Source organism: Gossypium raimondii, chromosome 7, assembly GCF_025698545.1.
Source record: "Gossypium raimondii isolate GPD5lz chromosome 7, ASM2569854v1, whole genome shotgun sequence".
Classification (NCBI taxonomy): Eukaryota; Viridiplantae; Streptophyta; class Magnoliopsida; order Malvales; family Malvaceae; genus Gossypium; species Gossypium raimondii.
The window spans coordinates 47,752,604-47,773,066 of NC_068571.1; the positions used below are offsets into that span (position 1 = coordinate 47,752,604).

Here is a 20,463-nt window from a genome sequence, read left to right on the forward strand (position 1 = left end):
AAATTTAGTCAAAGTACAATGACTAATAATATATTTTAAATTTTATTATTTTTAAGCTACAAGTATTTGATTAATAATTACCATTTAAATTAATTATTATAGACACTAAATAAATAATTTAACAATTTAAGCCAAATCAAACTAAGGTGTTGTTTGATAAATTGAAAATTAAATGTTAAAAGATATTTTTGAAAAATCAAGTACTAAATTTAAGTTATAAAATTTGTTATTGTATTACTTAAAATTAAGTACAAAATATAATTAGACTGTTTGATAAATGTAAACTTTAAATTTTAAATTATGAAAATTGTTTATATTATATTGAAAATACATTTCATATTATTTTAAAAATCAAATTTTAGAACTGAAGTTTTTAAACGATAATAGTAATGTTAAAAGAGATAAAATAAAATAATTAAAAATATTATACATTCAGTTTATCATTTGGTTTTATTATAAAATATTTTAAAAATTAAATTATTTTTAGAGTTAAAATAAAAAATTAAATTATTAAATATGGTAATTTTCAGTTAATATTAATTTTGGGTTCAACGAGTTTTTTCTTAAAAATGAATTTATCGTTTTAATTGTTGTATTATAAATTATTAAAGTTATAAAGAAATGTTAAAACTTTTGTCTAATGTGAAAACAGAAAAACAAAGAATATCAAATGTAATTTATTATTTTATTTATAGAAATATTAGAGGTAGACAATGAAAATTGTGCTGGCAGTGCCAAGATTTTCTATTTTAAACTTAAAATAAATATCTCTAATTACAATTTGCTCATATAACTATAATAAAAATAAATCAATAAACTATTTCCCAAAAACATTATAAATTTAAAATATTCTTAATTAGAAAAACAACAACATAATTTCTGTACTTTTTTCCTTTTATAGAAATAATTATAAATAAAAATCCTTTTATTTTTAATCTTAAAATCTAAAAATTTTGAAATTTCATTTATATGAAAAACAAATATTATTAACAAAACCCATGATGAAAAAGTTGAAAAATTAGAGTGGTGTATTGAGATGGCAATTTGGAGTAAAAGTAGTACAGTGTTCCTTATGTCGTGAGTTAGATTATATTTTATTTTTATTAAAAAGTAGATAAACTAATTTTGTATATTAGTATGAGATATACATGGCACCTCACGTGTTATTATTTAATTATTTTGTGAATCACTTCAATCTTTAGCGGTACAAATAGATGAATATTGCAGAGTTAGAGTAAATACGGATAAATATTTGGATTTAAATTTCAAATTAAAAAAAAGTGATAAAAGAAAATGGTTTGCCACTACTTTGCATTTACAAAAGAAATGTTCAATCAACCGGATTTATTGCACTATTAACATGTGAACTATACCTAATCTAATCATTACTTAATAAATAATTTAAAGATCAAATTGCGTGCAAGGTTTTTGTATTTTGTATTTTGTATTTTGGTAGATTTAGTCCTTTTGTTTTCTAAAGTCAAATATTTAAGGAATTTGAGGTGGCTCACTTTTTAAAAATATACAATTTTGTATAATTAGATATATATATATATATATATCATATATTTTCTTCTTTTTTTCCTTTCTAAATGTGTAAAAAGAATATATATATATATATATATATAAACATTAATCACATCAAATTATTTGACAAAATTAATAAGGATTTTAAATTGAAAACATAATTCGAAAAATAAAAAGATGGAAAATGATTAAATTATAATGAAAGAAATGATAAAATACAAGATTTTGATGAAAAGTTATAATAATCCAAAGGTTTGAAGTAAGAAAAAGAGCATATAATATGAAAGTAGATGTTGTAGACAATTGGATACAGATAAGTTGAAAAAGGCAGCGTGTCTGGTCCTAAATGGATCTAGTCTTCATCAAGATAAGCATGCTTTTGAGTGGTGAAATTACTATGGAGGTCCCTTTATTAAAGTTAGATTGCATTTTGTTTCTTCTACTCAAAAAATGACCAAATCAGTCTTTCTACATTACATCAAAGAGTAATCTGATCCTTTTGTTAAAAGTTCCATCTGTTTTTATTATTAAAAACTGCTCATGAAGTACATGTGGCGCGCCATGTGTATCTGTCTATTATGTCGTCTGTCACACCAATTTTTAGCATACAAATGGATAAAATTTTTAGTAGAAATGACTAATTTACTCTTTAATATGATGTACAATGATTGATTTACCCATTTAAGTAAAAATGGTAAAATGCAATCTAACTCTTAATACAAGGGCCTCAATGATACTTTTACCACAGCTCATCAATACTAATTAATTGCAATTTTAAAATTCTCATAGCTTCAATCTTATTAAATGAAAGATTTATGGCTTAGATTCACATTAAGTAGATAGTATTTCTTTTATAAATCACAAGTGTTTTCATCCGTTTTATGGTTAGAGTATAGTCCTATTTGAACCGAGGGTGGTATTCAAGTCTTGATGAGTATTTTTATTTTATTGTATATTTATAATTTTTATGTATATAATAAATATGTGAATATGCTATATATTAAATATTTGTCTAAGTTAATGTCACAAGTCAATTGGGTACCATTTTAATTGGGTAATGATGAAAATACTCTTAATTTATAAAATAAAGTATATTATTTTAAGTGTATTTTTATCATTTTATATCTACACATAATAAAATTTTAACTAGCCTTTGTAGTTTTCAATGTTTAAACTTCACCATTCAAATTTATTATTTTATCAACTTTTTATAAATATATTTGTAACGTACCCACAACATAAATGTGTCATAATCTAATTATATATTATAATTTTATAATATTAAATTGAGTGTTTCATAATTAAAATGAATTAGCATAAAACATTGTGTATATTTTTTTATATAGGGATAATATAAATTTTGGCTCTTGAATTTGGTAATTAGATCTATTTTGGTCATTCAATTTGGCAATTAAATTCATTTTTGGCCATTGAACTTAAATTCTATCAAGATTTGATGATGTGACCAATTGTGATAGCCCGAAATAGGGCCTAATCGAAACAGTGGTTTCGTAACCACAAATCCGAAGTGAAATAGTTTAATTTTATAAATTTTTATTAATTACCGATTGATTGAAATATTGTGTGAAAATATGGATAGGAAATTTTAATGATTTAGTGCCTAATTGAATTTTTAGGACTAAATTGAGAAAAAATGCAAAGTGTGTCTAATTAGTGATTAAATGACTTAATTGAATTATTGCATGAAATTGGAAGTGTTTATGTGGCAAATAGACCATAAATTAGTGTTATGGACACATAAGGGTAATTCTAGAAAAAATATCTAAGTAAATGGGTCAAGGGCATTTTTTGTCAAAATTGAATAAAAGACAAAATAAGATGAAAATAAGTGTTCATCTTCTTCAAAATTGGAGCTTGCTGCCAAAAATTCCATGTTACCATAGCTAGGGTTCTTGATTTTTCTAACCTCAATTGTAAGTGATTTCTTGCCCCGTTTTTAATTATTTTCGAATTTTTATGCTTATCGAGGCTTGAATTTCATGTTTCTACGATTTATTTTAAATGGAATTAAAGTTTAAAAATTGACCCATTCCTGATATAGTTGTAATTTGACGAGTGATGTTAGATAATGAATGTTTGAAGTGTTAATTATGAGTTTTACTAGATAAATTTCGATAAAAATGTTGAAAAATGACTAAATTGTGAAAGATAGTAAAGTGTGCATAAAGTTGTGATTTTGTGAAATTGAGGGCTGATATGAGCATGAAATATGATTTAGTGAGGTTTGAAATTTAATAAATTTAGTTAATTTTATTTTACGAGCTTTGGGATGAAAGTGTAATTTTAAAAGTTATGGGAAAAATGTAAATTTGTCAAAATATTGTGTATGAATTGTATTTGAATGAAATGTTGATAAAATATATTAAATTGTGTTAATATAGATCAAGAAAGAAGAAATAGTGGAAGTGATTGGGGAAAAGAGAAGGTTATCGACTAATTTACGAAAATAGTCGTTTTGCATCCGAGGTAAGTTACGTGTAAATAATAGCAATATATTTTTATAAATTGTGAATTATATTTGATATGTGAATTAATATTGAATGTGGAAGGAAAATTGTTCATTAATTATTCAAGTGATAAAGTGTTTAAAATAAAGTGTTAAGTGTAAATTCCCGGTTGAACTTAGGAATAGAAGTGGATACAAGTGACATGTCACTAGAGACCAGTGTTACTGATGTTACTGATGAGTCCCGGTCTGGGTGATCTAGCATGTGTTGCAGGCACCTGACAGCTTGTATGAGCAAGCCCATGGACATTTCCAGTGTTATTGATCAATGGTAGCTTCGGCTACAATTCAGTGGTAGCTATGGCTGCATATCAGTGGTAGCTTCTGCTACATATCAGTGTGGCACTTATGTGCTAATTCTCTACGTATCCATGTATATTCTGAGTGTAGTTTCAGAAGATATATGAGTCTAGTTTCAGGGAAAATTTACGGATTTAAATTTCGAGTTTCGTAACTCGAGTTATAATTAAATTAGTGACAGTCGCGCAGGTGGACAATTTTGTTGTGAATAGTGAAATTAATTCTAAAAGCAAATTTTTATGCTCCGAACTAGTAAGTTAAGTTAGATAACGCCTCATGCTCGACTCCGGCAACGGTCTCGGGTAAGGGGTGTTACACCAATGCTATTGGAACATGGTTGAATCGGAGAAATTGATAACTGATTGATATAATGACTCAAACAAAAGGGTTGAACTGGTTGACTCAACGACTTGAAATTAGTAAAAATTGACAGTTGAATAGGGTGAACCTGTTTAATATTTTTATTTTTATTTTTATTTTTTAAGTATTTCTATGAATTTTGTAGTTATTTATTTAATTATTGTTGGTCTGACAATCAAATCAATTGAATTGAGAATCGGTGGTCTTACCTGTTCAACTAATGATTCGATTATTAAAATGTTGTATGTGACACTATGAGATTGTACACATCATCACCTAAATATTTATATAAAATTTTTAATTTTCAAGTGATGATGATGTGGAATAATGTCAGAGGGCCACATTATCAAAATTTTATATTTTTCAAGTTCATAGATCAAAATAGATCTATCTGTTAAGTTCAAGTGACAAAATGGATAAAAAAAATGTATAAGTACAAGAATGAATCTAATTACTAAGATTAGGGGGTGAAAATTATATTATCCCTTTTATATATACATTGTCATCCCTATGACACAAATCATAAAAGGTAAACTACACAAATAGTCACCCAACTATGCTTGCATTCTTGTTTTGGTCACCAAACTTTAAAATTTTTCAATATAGGTACTGATGTTTGAGTTCATTCCTGTTTTGGTCTCCTGATAACGAAAAGCCTTTTCTCTAACCAGTATAATAACACATTTAGTCCTGAATACTTACATATTCTATCAATTTGATCCTGATTCTAAATAATTCAATAATCTTAACTCTTCACACTTACAAATTCTATCAATTTGATCCTTATACTTCTTAATCAAAGCTTTCAAAATTAAAAAAAAATGCATTTCACATCTATAAATTTGTAAAACCAAAAAGAAAAAATTTGTCTCAACTAACAAGCCATTTTCCGAGCCAATTTTAATACCAATAAGCTTATCTTGAAACTTTATTTCCTTTTCTTTTTTTCATTAATTTTATTCTAAATATAATATTTTATAACCCTTCGTTTGATAAAATTTTGGCTAAAGAAAATAGAAAAGCCTTTAAAAAACTTTAGATTTATCTTCTTGTTAACAGTATGATATTTCCTTCAAGGTACATAAAAATAGTTATCGAAGTTGGTTCTTGAAATTGAAAAATAAATCTAGAGTTAAAAAATATAACTTTGAAAAATTCAATTGTTCAATCAATTTTATATAATAAAAATTATGAACATTTAATTTTTCATGAGAAAAAACGTGAAAGAAATAATTGAATTTCATTTTATTACATTGATAATAAATTTTCTAATTTTATAAATTGATTAAGAGATTATTATGTGAACTAATTATTTTTAATTATTTGTTTTCAATTTTAAATCAACAATAAGCAATATGTATTACTAATAATCGATTTAGTGCCAAATCATTTACCAAATTAATTAAAAACTAGAATTATGCTAGTCGAGTGAAAAATTATTTTTAAAAATATTAAATTATTTATATAATTTTATTATATAATATACTTTTAAATTTATATTTTCTATTATTTTTAATGGCGCTTAGTTAATTTCTAACACTAACTTCTAAAAGAAAAGGGTTATGTACCGAATTAAAACAATTAATAAGAGTGGAATGCCTCTGTTTTAAATATTGAAATCTTTGATTAGGAAGTTTGAAGATCAAATTGAGAGAATTTGTAAATGTGAAGGGCTAAATTTATTGAATTATTTAGAATTAGAACCAATTTGATAGAACAAGCAAGAATTTAGGACTAAATATGTTATTATGCGAGTTAGACAAAGACTTTCTGTTATCAATGTAATGGCGGGTGACCAAAATAGGAACGAATTCAAACATTAGTGCCTAAATTAAAAATTTTAAAATTGGGTGACTAAAACAGGAATGTGACCATAATTGGGCTACTATTTGTACAATTTACCCAAAAAATTACAAGAAAGAACAAAAAAAAATCACAGAACTTATACATTTCATCATCTAGGTGCTTTGGAGCTTAGGGACCAAGGAAATTGTTCTTTTCGTTTTATTTTAATTAAAATGTAGCACATAGACCCAAGAACAGGGTGAGAGTGTGAGTGTGACCCACAAACCGACAGTTTTGGGAACTTTAAGCCATTTTTGAAGCCTCTACACTTCCAAGTTTCAACTCTTTCAACCCCATATCCCAAACTTCTTTCCTTTTCCTTTTTTGAATTATTATTTGTGTCACAAAGTCTTCCATTCATACCTTAATTTCATCTCAATTTTTAATATTTTTATTAAATTTCTAACACATCAATTTTACACTAATTAAATTCTCTTGTTAATCGAGTTGAGTTTAATATATGAATCAAATTTTAAATATATATATATATATATATATATATATATATATACAACTTAAATTCAACTTACTGATAAAATTACTGTTATACCCTTATCAATTTACAAATATTCTAAACAATCCTATATACAAAACAGCCGTAGGTGATTCTCTATAAACCTTACGTAACCCATAAACAGCCCGTTATGCACTCTCATTGGACTACCAAAGCAAAACCAACTCGTAAATATTGCTTGGTTCACAAATTTGTGTTTGTTGTTGGCATTGTGAAGGTGAAAATGAACCCACACTTCGAAATTGTTTCTTTCCTGAAGTCTTATTTTCGGTTCAATTAATTTATCTGATTTAATTGAATAAATTATTAAAAACTATAAAAATATATTTTAAAAGAAACAGAAAAAATCAATTCAATCGGTTTACAAGCCAACCAATCTAATCTCTTATTTTAGATCATTACCCTTATCAATTTTTAATCCAACCGATATTCGATCTGTGTCAACCTTTATAATAGAGGGAATCCAAACATTGAAATCTGAAACAAACGACTGCTATCACATAATAAATTATATTTTATACATTGTAATTTCACCCTTCATTAAAGGGGGGAGACAGCCACACAGCTCAACCTTGTAAACTAAGCAACAAGCATTCCCCCCCGCTAAAAATAAATTGATATCTTAATTTGTATAGACCCCCAAAAATTAAGGAAAATAAAATCAAACATAAAAGGAATTTGGGCATTCAATCCTAAAGAAATTCATTGCATTGTTCTTCATATATATATATTGGAAGTTTTTTAAGAATGCTAATTACCGGCTTTCCTCAAGTATGCTAATAAGCTCAGCCCAGCAACAACGGCTGCCCCTGCGGCAACGGTGTTGCATGCCGTATTCCATGCATCGGAGTTCGCATAATCCATGCATCCTGAACCCGAGCCCCTTCGACGATGATCTTTCGTTCCCGAATAATCTAAATGTAATCTTAAACCCTGCACAAAGCATTGATAAGATGTCTTCTAAACTTAATCGAACTATAAAAAAACCAATGAAGTTTTTTATTACTATCATATCAGGTTTAAGTTTCAAAACAATATGTGATATATAATGTTTAAAGTACCTGGAAAGTCCCTGTTTTATAGGGACTGGATCAATTTAGTCCCTGTACTATTAAAAAGAATCAAATAAATCCAAATTCTAACAGTGTTAACATTACTGCATAGAAATGTCTTGACAATTATTTTTCTCAATTGCAGTTCAATTCTAAACAAAAAATTTCATTTGCAAAATCATAAAAACTTTTAAAATGTTAACTCCGTTAAACAATAAATGATATTTTTTAAACAATAAATGTAAACTCTATTCCAATTTGGCTTTATTTGATTCATTTTAATAGTATAAGGACTAAATTGATCTATTTAGTAATAGACTAATTTGATCAAGTCCCTACAATAAAGGGACCACTTAGGTACCTTCACCTATATATAATAATAGCAGCAAAAGAACAGTTTCCTGTGCTTCCAGACATGCTAAGCTGCAGATTTTCATGTATTGGATCGAATCTGTAAAAGATAGGTTCAGTAAACGGAAATTCACTGAAAATCAGTCTTTGTGAGATAGTCAAGATTGTACCAAATAGTACTGAATTTCAAACATTGTAATGTAAGGGTTCTTGTCACGACCCATCAACCGTTAAAGTACTCTCATTCTTTGGATCGTGAATATATAAGCCGGCGTTGTTCCCTCTGGGCACCCCATAGATCCTTCAAGGCTTTGTTACCATTGTTACAAAGTGAAATCCTATATGGGCAGGGCTTGAGTTTGAGAACTTAGAGAGGCACACCTTCGGGTGACAAAACTTTTTAGGACAAGTGGGTGCCCAAATGAGACAATATCGGCTTATGGGCAGAACACACGGTTACATGACCCAAGAAGATCAGAGTACCTAATCAGTTGGCGGGTCCTGACAAGTTCTACTATTGGCTTTGCCCTATAAACGAAAGATCAAGTAACCCATGAATCCAACAATTTGGTTTATAATAATTCATGAAGTAAATTATCATATTTTTTCCCAATCCAAATAAGAAGAAAAAGAAAAAACTAAAATGTGAAAATATCCAAATACACTAATGCCAGATGCCACCAATATCGGTTGCAGCTTGACCTGTATTCAACATGGATTTCTATCGGAAAACTATTGTTTTGAATCTAATCAAGTTTTTTTACACTAGAGGGTTATATGTTTGAGGCTTACATGATAGAACCAACTTGTGACCAGGCAATAAGCAAATATATTCAAAAATTTCACGTGCCAACTAGATCAATCACGCAATCACAAGTTAGGAAAATCCAAGAAGTGGTCATGCTTCAAAGGAAAGATTATATCGCTCCAATTGAAGAATCTCGTGTTAGATACTTTCAGAACTTGTACCACTGAATCAATGTTTCGCTCCAACGTGATCTTTTCTGATTTTTACATTACATAGGCATGCTCCACCAAACTAGTATTTTCGCCCCAGCAAAATCCTTTTTGATTTTTGTGTTATTCAAGCATGCTCCGACAGGGTTCTAAGTCAATGGAGGAGTACCATAAGGAGATGGGGGTAGCCTTCATACGGGCTAATGTAGAGAAGGACCATGAGGCAACCATGACTCGATTCTCATGTGGGTTAAGTTAAACCAAGAGATAGCTAACATTGTGGAGTTGCAGCATTATGTCGAACTCGAGGATATGATGATATGACAATGAAGGTGGAGAGGCAACTCAAAAGGGACCAAACCACTAAACTTGAAGCCACAGGTTCTGGTTCAAGATGGCACCAAGTTGGGGTAAATCTGATGATGACAAGCCTACTTCAAGGCCCAAAGGAAATACAGATCAAGGCAGAGGCAATACCAACAATAACAATCAAGGTACCGATTCTTTCGAAACTAATTGACTTCAATATTTTACATGTTTTCGGTGCTAGGGAACAAGACATATAGCATCCCAATGTCTGAATAAAAAGGGAATGATCTTGAGGAATGATGAGACAATTGAAACCAATGAGGATAGTGGAAGTGACTCTGCACCCTTGTCCAGAGAAGGAAAGGACGTTGAGTGTGCTGTTGTTGGAGACAATTTGATGGTTGAGCGAGCTTTGAGTCTCTAAGCGAAGAAAAAAGACAAAGGGGAGCAGCACAATAATCTCCTTCATACTCGGTGTCATTTCAAAGATATGATATTATATGATAATTGATGGTGGTAGTTGTATCAATATTGCCAGTACTACCTTGGTTGAGAAACTAGGATTGAATTATCTTCGTTGAATATGCTAATTTTGTTCTTTGCGTTATTCAAGCACACTCTAGCGGATCAGTCTTTGCTCTAGCAGCACCAACATTGTAATTGATCAGTGGAGCAAAATAAGATCTCCACTCCCACAATCGACATTTTAGTTATCTTGTTTTTTTCAATTAAACATTTAATTGGACTTACGTTATTATTAAGTTACGCTTAAAGGCTTTTGAGAAGAAACCCTAGTTTTATTTTAAATAAGAATGAATCAAATTTGAATACTAAATTAAAAATAGAAGTTTCTCATCTTCATCTTAGGTGAACTCCTGCAATTCCAATGGGGAAACCTTGTGAATTTCAATCTCTTGGCTATAAGGAAAGGATCAATAATCCGAAATCTTTCAAACCTATTTTTGGACGATCCAAGGATTGATTTCCAATTATTGTTATCGGGTTTCATGACAAATGTTCGAGGTTCATATCATTTTCCCCTATAATTAAGAGTCATATAATGCTAGCCATTTCTAAAGTAAATTCCACTGTTAAATGTTCTATCAGGTATACATATAGATAATCAGAGTTCAATCATACCTTCAAACCAACTGATTTTGCATGCTCCACGGCCACTTGAAGATCATTGTCCGATGCCAATACAACTTTGTCATGGTCTTCATCTTCATACTGCATAATAAACCCACCAATTAGTATAAATTTCAGGGAGAACATATTTGAAACCCATGTAATCATAAAAAAAACTAATAATAATTCTAAAGTTATACCAGGATTTGAGGCACACTATCTCTATCTCTGTCATCCCCTAACCTCTGAAGGACTGCAGTTATTAGATCCGTCAAACTACGTGTATCTGTATCCAACAATAATGAGCAAAAAGCCTATTAAATGCAATTTTGTAGACAAAATAATAGGTATAAATGCATGGTATACTACACTCAACTTGAGGATTTAATATACTACACTCAACTTGAGGATTTAGGTTCCTGAATTTTAATTTGACATAATTCAGCCCTCCCACTATTATTAATATTATGCTTTAATCCAAATCACTAACCCCATTAAAAATTTCATTAGTTGACTGATGCATAAGTAAAAAAAAAAAAAACCAAAATTCCTTATCCATTTAAAATGTGAAATTATGGTTATCAAAATATTTACTTTTTACTAATTTGTCATTTAAAAATTCTAACTCAATCTCATGATTTGGATTTTAAAGAAAACTTCATAACCGAATAATGGAGTCTTTTAAGAGTGTTAGTGGTTTGGAAAAGACAAAACATTAATAATAGTAGGATAATCAAATTATGCCAAATTAAAGTATAAAGAACTAAATTTACAAGTTAATATTTGTACAGAGACAAAAACCATAACTTGAAAAAAAGAAAAACGAACGATCAATTATTTTCATGAAGTTAGTGTCATTAACAAATTAACTTGCCAAGAAATGTTTTGTTTAGGTTGCATATTTTGACGGGTGAAAAGACAAGCAACACTTGCATAAGAACCTCATGCAAAAGAAAAGACCATATATTCATGGAGGTGCCTAGCTTATGAGTAGAAATAGTAACATACCAGATGTAAATCTATGCATTCGGCCCATTCTATCTTGTATTTTGAAACCAAATGTAAATGGAAAATTGGATGAAGGATAGGGAAGTGATCTCTCTGTCTCTGCTGCTTCAGAAGCTAACTTCAATGAACTATAACTGAAACATTGCTGTCAATAAGTTAGTAAAACAGTAATGGAACAAAGCACAACTATATAAACAGAGCAACATCAACATAAAAAACCTTCTTGTCTCATCCTCATCTTCAATGGGAGGTAAGGCCATTGCAGAATCCCAAAATTTCTGCACCATTGTTGAGGCAGCCTCATTATTGACTCCAAAATTTTTCCCAACCTAGTGATTGTAGAAATTTATAAGATCATAAGAAAAACATATTGATTCCCTAACGAAATAGGAAAAGAAAATAATAATCTTAGAATTCACAAAAACAAGTTTGTTACGTGCTTGGGAGTAACAAGTTTTCTCCAAACTGTGTTGCACGTGTATTACTTACAACATAATGTTATATACTTATATGTAAGAAAATAATGAATTTGAAAATCATAATCTACAACTACTTAACATTTAAAGCGCAAGGAAGCTTTATTTATGCAAGTAAAAAGATGGATTTCTATTACATTTCGTTATTGTTTTGCTATTCTTCATTCTTGTTTATCAGGAACATTTCCTTTTAATAAAAGAATTTAAGGTAAATACGCAAATAGATACACAAAAATTAGTCAATATTTGATTTAAAAGAAAACTATCAAGCAACAAAAATATACTGTATTAATCAAGGAGTTCAATATTTTATTTAATAGCAACATAAATAAAAATTAGTCAAGATTTTAATTTATAAGAAATCATAAATTAATCAAAAGATTAATTTAAAATTTTCCAAAGATATGCCTTTCACTATTTGCAGTTTTGGAATTCATCCTTTTAGATATAGTATAAAGAGATAGATTGTTTGTACACTACAAGATTTATTTACTTTAAGAACACCTTAACCTTAGACTGATACTCACTTGACTTACTGTAGCAACAGCGGCATGAGTAACTTCGATCACATCAACAATAGAAACTAGTTCTCCATCTGCATCTAACAACAGAAACTTATTGAGGACCGGTATGATGCACGTAGAAAACTATATTCTTTGCAAGGTAGCAACTCATATCACCTCTATCTAGCACAGGTAGGTGTAAAAAGTTGCCATCATGCATGGTATGCAAAGCAGAAACAATTGGTGTGTCAAGTGTTGCACATTCTGGGTTAGGAGTCATAACCTATACATCAAATCAACAGCAAAATGACTAGAACTCAAGAATGTGCTTATCATAGAGGTCAAATATGATAAACTGCTACTGGTATATAAGGTTAAGCCTTAAGAACAAAACTTTGCTGACATAAAAGAGGGGGAGAATCCAAGAGGCAAAAACCTGTTCCACTGAAGTGGTCTCTGGAGGCAGATTTTGTGCTATTACCCGCATTAATATATCCTTTGATCTGTCAGAAATTCAGAATAATAAGTCAGAGTATACATCAATGGAGATTGTAACAAGTAAAATAATAAAAGCTGAAGTGACAATGCTCCTTCCTTCACTCCCTCAACTACACATGGAAAATTGTTGAATTGCAATTTGATTCAAAAGAGACTCACGTTAGAATCCCCCGGGGTTTATTTTCAACAAGCACAACTGCAGAGTTTATTCGACATTCTTGCATCTTTTTTGTAGTCGTTAAAACTGTGTCATCTGGTGAAACTATTACAATCCTGACAGAAAGGCATCATATTAAGCAAAGTTACTCAAAAATGCCATAAAGGACCAAATAAATCTACATTAAAAAGAAAAAAGAAAAGTATTACCTACTTTGGATTGTCTGCAATTATTGTAGACAGTGAGGGCCTGAACATTTGCTCTCGAAGTGTCTCAATGAATGTATTCTGACCTGCATATCACCTCAAAAGGCAGCATAGACTTAGAAATGTTAAAAGTGGTCAGCTGATAGCTAAACTATAAAAACAAAAACGATTAATACAAGGACCAACAATAAGCAGAAAAGGCACAAAAAGACAACTATTGAAGATAAAAGATAAAACTATCTACCAACCAGAGAAAGATGTTCCCCAGTTCTTTTCTACACCTTCAACAGCAGCAGCAATAGCTTTTCCCTTTTCAGCTGCCCTTTCCATTCGAGCAATAGCATCATACAGACACTTAGCTATATCAAGCAAAGCAATGACCTCCCCATTCTGTACAACAGGCAAGTGTCTAAATTTTCCTGTTTAGAATGATATCAAAACAATATTAGAGGGTAAGAAAAAGTAAATTATATCACATCAAAGGGTGGTTGTCAACCACAAAACCCAACCTTGCACCATCTTCTGGAGTGCCTCCACAGCAAGAGTATCAGAAAGAACAAATACCGGGTTCTTTGTCATTACTTTAGAAACTGGTGTTTCCTCCATATTAAGCTCCCGAGCAATCACTCTTGTTACTATGTCCTGCAGGAATGAAGAATCAATAAATAAGAGACATGATAATTATCATAGTTCATAAAGAATAAATTTGTAAGCATAAAGAACGTTCTTCACGCCAACACGAAATCCAAAATGCCTGAGAGAGCAAGGTGGAAGATATCATATCAGAGTAAAGAAACTAGTTCATGTAGTTATCTCCACTTGTTTTGAGATTGAAATAAAGGGAATTTGTTATAGTCTGGAAGGATTTAAGCCATACCTTGTCCGTGAGAATCCCGCAAAGCAATGCATTAGAATCAGTAAGCAATAAAGCATCAACCTTACGAGCAGCCATCCTCCGGCAGGCCTCATAAATGGTGGTACTTTCTGGTACCGTTAAGGCCTTTGAGAGCCTCAACTTCTTCACAGTACGCTCTCCAGCAAGTCCCCTTTCCACAAGCAAGTTGAAACAAAAAAATTCATTGCTATTTTTTACTTTTTCAAGATGAAATATTACAATGATTAGCATATTTAAACATTTTTCATCACTAATTTCCCAGAATGTATACATTTCAGAACATGAATTTTCACAAAATATTACCGTCTGAAACTATCAATCCATTAAAATTAAAATTCAATCATTCATTATAACTTTAACGCTTCTTCATCCAAAATTATTAGAAATTCAAATCAAAACAGTATTTTCTTAAAAATTGTGAAAAAAAAAACGAAATGAAATGAAAAACTTACGTAGGACGAGGAGATGGTAAGAGTTTCCGTACAGAATCGGAACGTCCATTCTCCAATGCTTTTCTCCTCGCTGATGAAAAGCTTGACCTTGAAATATTCCGCCTCGGCGAACCGCTGTAACTTGTCATCTTCAAACCCTTTTACACGCATTGAATTTCCAACTTTTCTCATGTGAAAAAACGGGAATTAAAAAAAAAACATACTAATTAAATTACATTAAAAACTAACCAGAATGAGAAGCTTATTTGATTTTCAATTCCAATCGAACCTTTAAAATTTCAGGTTGATTTATTGATTAAACGAAAATGAGATGAGGTGAAGCGGCAAAATCAAAAGATTCAGGAAGAAAAAATTAGAAAAAAAAAATGAGGACTCTCGGGTTCAAAAAAAGCGCGGGGAAGTGTTTAGAATTAAAAAGAAAGGAAAATCGTCGTCGGTCGGGAAAATTGGATTTTTCCCGGAAAATGCACCGGGCGGAAAAAAGAAAGAAAAACGAATTGGACGATGATTATAAGAATGAGAAAGGTAGGGAAGGGAAACCAATGAGATTTGCCACGTGGGAATTATTTTTAACTGAAATTCCTCCCATTTTACGGGAATATTGTGAGGTTTTCCAATTTTCGCAAAAGGAGGGAATTGAATTTTCAATTTTATGATCGGAATAATAACAATAATAGAATATAGTTAATTTTACGTTGCAAGATATCTATATACCTCCCTCTTGATTCTGAAGATAATATCAACCCCCTTGGCTCTACTACTATCTAAAGTTAGAGCTAAGGTTTTTAGAATTGAATCGTTGATTTAACCAATTAGATAATTGGTTATCGATCTAATTAGTTTTGTTCAATTCAATTAAATAAATTATTAAAAAATAGAGAAATCAGTTCAAATGTTAGTTTGTATTGGTTTATGGATCAATCGATTCAACCCCTTATCCTAAACTGATACCCTAATTGATTATCGATCTAACCAATTTGACTGACCAGTCCGTTTTGAAAGCAGTGGCTAGGATTGATTTAAATAAATTGAATTAACTTCCACAATCGGTGCCTTAATAAATTTAGCCGAATCCAAAGAGTATATAAGTTGAACGACTTAAGGACCTGGGAGTTCAAACAAAGCCACGAATGAACTTGTATTATCAGTCACGAGAGCCGACATCAAACAATGGATTTTGTTGATAAATAAGAGCAATAAAAATGCTACCACTTTGTGCCTTTGCGATGATGTCCTTGCATTTGACTGAATAGAAAATTGAAGAAGAAAAAGAAATAAAATTATCCAAAATTTGAAAAATAGTCAATTCAATTCCTTGAAAACAAAACATACCCACTTCATTCATTCATTCAACCTAATTTTAAGTCTAACGACTTTAAAAAAAAAGTTTGGATTTGCTTCAACAATGGAACAAAAAAACGAATTAATTGTTGTTGGCACCATTTTTTTGATAAAACGGGGTCGACTTGGATTTTGAAAATGAAAACGAAAATGGGAGTCACCACCAATCCTTTTTGATAAGGTGTGATCGGGTCACCTTGAAAAGTAGTTGTTTTTAGTAAACAATTTGATTTTATTAAAACAACAATTTTGGTCCACGAAATTTAGAAAAAACAGGTTCAGGAGTCGGTTATGCACGAGGAAGGATTAACAACCTCGATACGCCCAAAATTGGTACCTAGTTGATTAGTTAAAATCTTAATGTCGAAAATTGAAAATTTTGAATAGATTTGAAATACGATCCTTTATTTAAAAAAAAACTTATATAAAACAAGTTATTTGTTAAGACCCTCTCATCTTGGAAAGAGAAAATGTCATACCTAATGAGTTAGGACATGATATTTCACTTCCTCGAAAATGAGCTTGTCCAAAAAAACTCGTGTAATAAAATTTAAAAGGATATTCAATTGTTTCAGTCAAATGAAGAAATCGCAACCCAATATGTTAGGGCACAATTTCTCAAAATTCTAAACATTGAATATTACCTTTATTATTTATTTATTTTTTAGAAAAATCCTCATCTCAAGAAAACAACGTGTCATATCCAATGCGTTAAGACACAACGTATTGAATTCCCGATAATGAGCTTTTATTTACGTTATTTTTTATTTTAAAGAGCACTCGATTATTTAGATTCATCGAAGAAAATTGGAACCCAATACGTTAGGGCTCAATTCTCTCGAAGATCTCAAATACCGAGTATTGCTTTTAATTTTGAAATTTTCCTCTTTGACGAATCCGAGTAAAAAATAGATGTAACGTAATTACAATGATGATAATGTAAATAAAACAATACAAGCTAGGGCTATAAAGTAAAATAAATAAAAAGACAAACTAATATAGTACACCATAGCAAACATACAAACAATAAAATTAAAGCATTCATTCCAAATAATGTGAATACAAATAAAGAAATAGACGAAGAAAATGAATAAGATTATGTAAATGTAAAAGATACATACATATGTATACATTTAAAATTATTATATATAAAATGTAAATAAGCAAATGCATACATATATGCGTGTATATATATATATATATATATATATATATATATAAAAGGTGTACAAAAGTATGTTTTATATACATGTATTTATAAAAATAAGCATGCGTATATAGATATATATAAATGTGCAAATATATGTATATAAAAATTATAGAATATAAAAAATATATGTATGTATATATTCATGAAAATAAAATATGTGTATATATATATATATATATATAGATATGTATGTAAAATATAAAAATATATATATGAGCATGTATGTATATATATATAAGGTTTTTAAAATAATATGTGTACACATATATTATGAAAATGTATATATAACTAGATTTGAAATAAAAATCGTATGAATGAATGAATAATTATAATAATAATGAGGTAAGTAATAACAATAAATAAAATAATAGTAATAATATTTAAAACTAATAATAATAGTAAAAATAATGATATTGTTAAAATTAATTAATTAATAGCAAAAATAATAAAAAATGATTAATTTGAACTTAAAACAGAACTTCGGGGGCAAATCCGCAAACATTAAAGGGGAAGGACTCCTGATACGAGTCACAAAGGCCTTAGATGCATACACAAAAGAACGAGAAAATCAAGAATCAGTTTCTTGTTTTCAAGAAAATCAAGAAACCGAATCTTGGCCCAATCTTGCTGTTTGGAACGATTTCAAGAATTCAGAAAATCAAGATTTCAAATCTTGGAAATCTTGGTCCAAGAAACCGAATCTTGCAGCCAAAGCGCATTGGATCTCCGTTACGAGCATCAACGGATTAATTTCAGTCGGAGATAGACTACAAGCCCAAGTTCTTGAAGCCAATGCCCAATAAGAGATTCCAAGCTCAACAAAGAAGTCTACCCATACTTAGTTAAAAATCATGCCAAAATGTCAAATGGCCCAATTTGTAAACATTTTAATTGTTTAATTTAATTTTTAGGCTTTAGGAATATTACATGTTAAATTCGGCCCAAAACAGCCCATTTGAGTGCATGGCCGAATTTTCCCTTTATTTTTATTAATTAGGTTTAATTTTTTAAGTTTACTAATGAGATTAGGATTAGTTTGAGGCCTAAATAAGTGATGGCCGGCCACCCCTTGTACACACTTCTCAATTATATTGAAAATTTCAGATTTGTTTAAGTGCAGAATTCACTTTGAGTTTTTCTCCAAGAATTCTCTCTTGAGTCTTCTTTAGAAGTTGTTTTAACAATCTTTTGATTGTGGGAGCTATCTTCAACCTTCTTCTTGCCATTGATATTCTTTGGAGGGGAGATTAGAGCCGTTTGAAGGAAGTTGTGGAATCTTTCGGGATTTCAAGGCTTCTTAGGACTTATCTTTTAATTTATTGCTGTCAATTTTTTTCTTTTAAATTATGCTTGTGTCGATTTTATTTAATCACTTTGTTTGTTGTTCTTGTTGCGTTTCAGGCATTCCAAATCATTCCAAATCTGATTCACCCTCTTCTTTACTAAAGATCGGATCGCCTCTTTTGTTCTTGGCAGCAAAATTCATTCAAAATCCCTAAATTCCTTGTTCTTGTCGATTTCTTCTTTTCAGATTTGGGTTGTTTTGATTGCTGGAATTTTGGGGAAATTTAACTTGCTGTTTGTGTCTTTCTTTTCAGATTTGGCAGATTGGAGTATTCTTTGGGGTTCAATTACATGTTCTTGATTCCCCAAGAACCTTTATTAACACTTATTCCTATTCTCAATTTGATTCTTTGCTGGTTTGGGGATTTTTATTTTAGATCTGGAAATTCAAAGTTCTAATCTTTTAATTTCTGTTTCGTTTCAGATCTGTTCGTTTAGAGCCTCGTAGGAGTTTTCTCGTGACTTGGCAACTCGATCTTAGTCCGCGCACAACCCTCTATCAACTCCTTTGAACGTGTGCATAACATAGAGGGACTGGAAGGGAAATTTTCCCTTCTCCTCCAAAACGGCGTCGTTCACATAGGACTAAATTGAAATCGGAAATAAATTCAAGGGGAAATTTTAAAAATATAAAAAAAACTGATCGAGAAAAAATTAAAAAAATGGAGGGGCTAGAAGCGCAATTTGCCCCTTCGTAAGAAAACACGCGGGTCCTGTAGCAGGTCGGGTCGGTCCGGGTCGGCTAACCTTAAACGACGCCGTTTTGGGTGTTCTGGCGCTAAGCCAAAACGGCACCGTTTTGCACCCCTATAAATTTCAAAATTTTCAAAAAAAAATTCATTTTCCCTTCTTTCATAAAAAAACTTCAAACACTCTCTCAACTCCCCCTTTCTCCCCAGAAACCGGCCAAGCTCCGGCCAAGGAACCGATCATCGGCCATGCCGCTACAGATATCTGATGGTGAAAAGTTCAAAGGTCAGATTTTTTTTGTATATATATTTGTATACTCTTTTCTTAAAATAAAACAAATGTTATTTTATATAAATATTTCGAAAGATGAAATTAAAGGAAAACTAAAAAAAAATAAAGTAAAAATAAAAGTAAAAAAATGGAAAAAGAAAGAGAACTCAAGAGCAAAACGAAAAATCACCTCTGAAGAAAGTTTTATTTCTTTTTATTTTTGTTGAATCCGTTTTCTAAAAAAGGGCCGGCCATTTTTACAAACTTTCTATGGCTTTTATAGCCATTTTTTTACATATTTTATTCTTTCTTTTTGCTTGTTGGTGTTTTTCTTCTGCCTTTGCAGGGAGTTGGTGGCCGGTGGAAGAGAGCAGGTGAGCGGCGATGAGACAGTGGCGGCTGACAGAGAGCCCTAGGTGCAGCACACCTAGGGTTTGGAATTTTTTTTCTGATTTGAGTTTCTGGGCTAGGGTTAGACTTGGGCTAGGGACTTTGGGCCTGTTACTTGGGTTGGTCAGTTTGGGTTTTTACTGGGCTCAGGGT

The 20,463-nt window shown here is 30.5% G+C and overlaps 1 protein-coding gene across 4 annotated transcripts; it reads right to left on the bottom strand.

The window, feature by feature from the left end:
- Nucleotides 1-7,543: 7,543 nt before the first annotated feature.
- LOC105786085 (CBS domain-containing protein CBSCBSPB1) lies at nt 7,544-15,698 on the bottom strand. 4 transcript variants are annotated; one of them, XM_012612365.2, is made up of 15 exons: nt 15,334-15,696; nt 15,066-15,226; nt 14,596-14,764; nt 14,228-14,360; nt 13,967-14,137; nt 13,726-13,804; nt 13,515-13,628; nt 13,294-13,360; nt 13,035-13,140; nt 12,882-12,955; nt 12,098-12,207; nt 11,879-12,012; nt 11,071-11,156; nt 10,883-10,972; nt 7,544-8,006 (listed from the first exon to the last, which is right to left on the bottom strand). In XM_012612365.2, the coding sequence occupies exons 2-15, from the start codon at nt 15,191-15,193 to the stop codon at nt 7,824-7,826; spliced, it is 1,644 nt and encodes a 547-aa protein (XP_012467819.1). In that variant the 5' UTR covers nt 15,194-15,226; nt 15,334-15,696; the 3' UTR covers nt 7,544-7,823. The 4 variants fall into 4 exon arrangements, with proteins under 4 accessions (XP_012467819.1, XP_052489701.1, XP_012467836.1 ...); XM_052633741.1 differs by having other exon boundaries at nt 15,066-15,202; nt 15,294-15,695; XM_012612382.2 differs by having other exon boundaries at nt 12,882-12,949; nt 15,066-15,202; nt 15,294-15,694.
- Between the last annotated feature and the right edge of the window lie 4,765 nt (nt 15,699-20,463).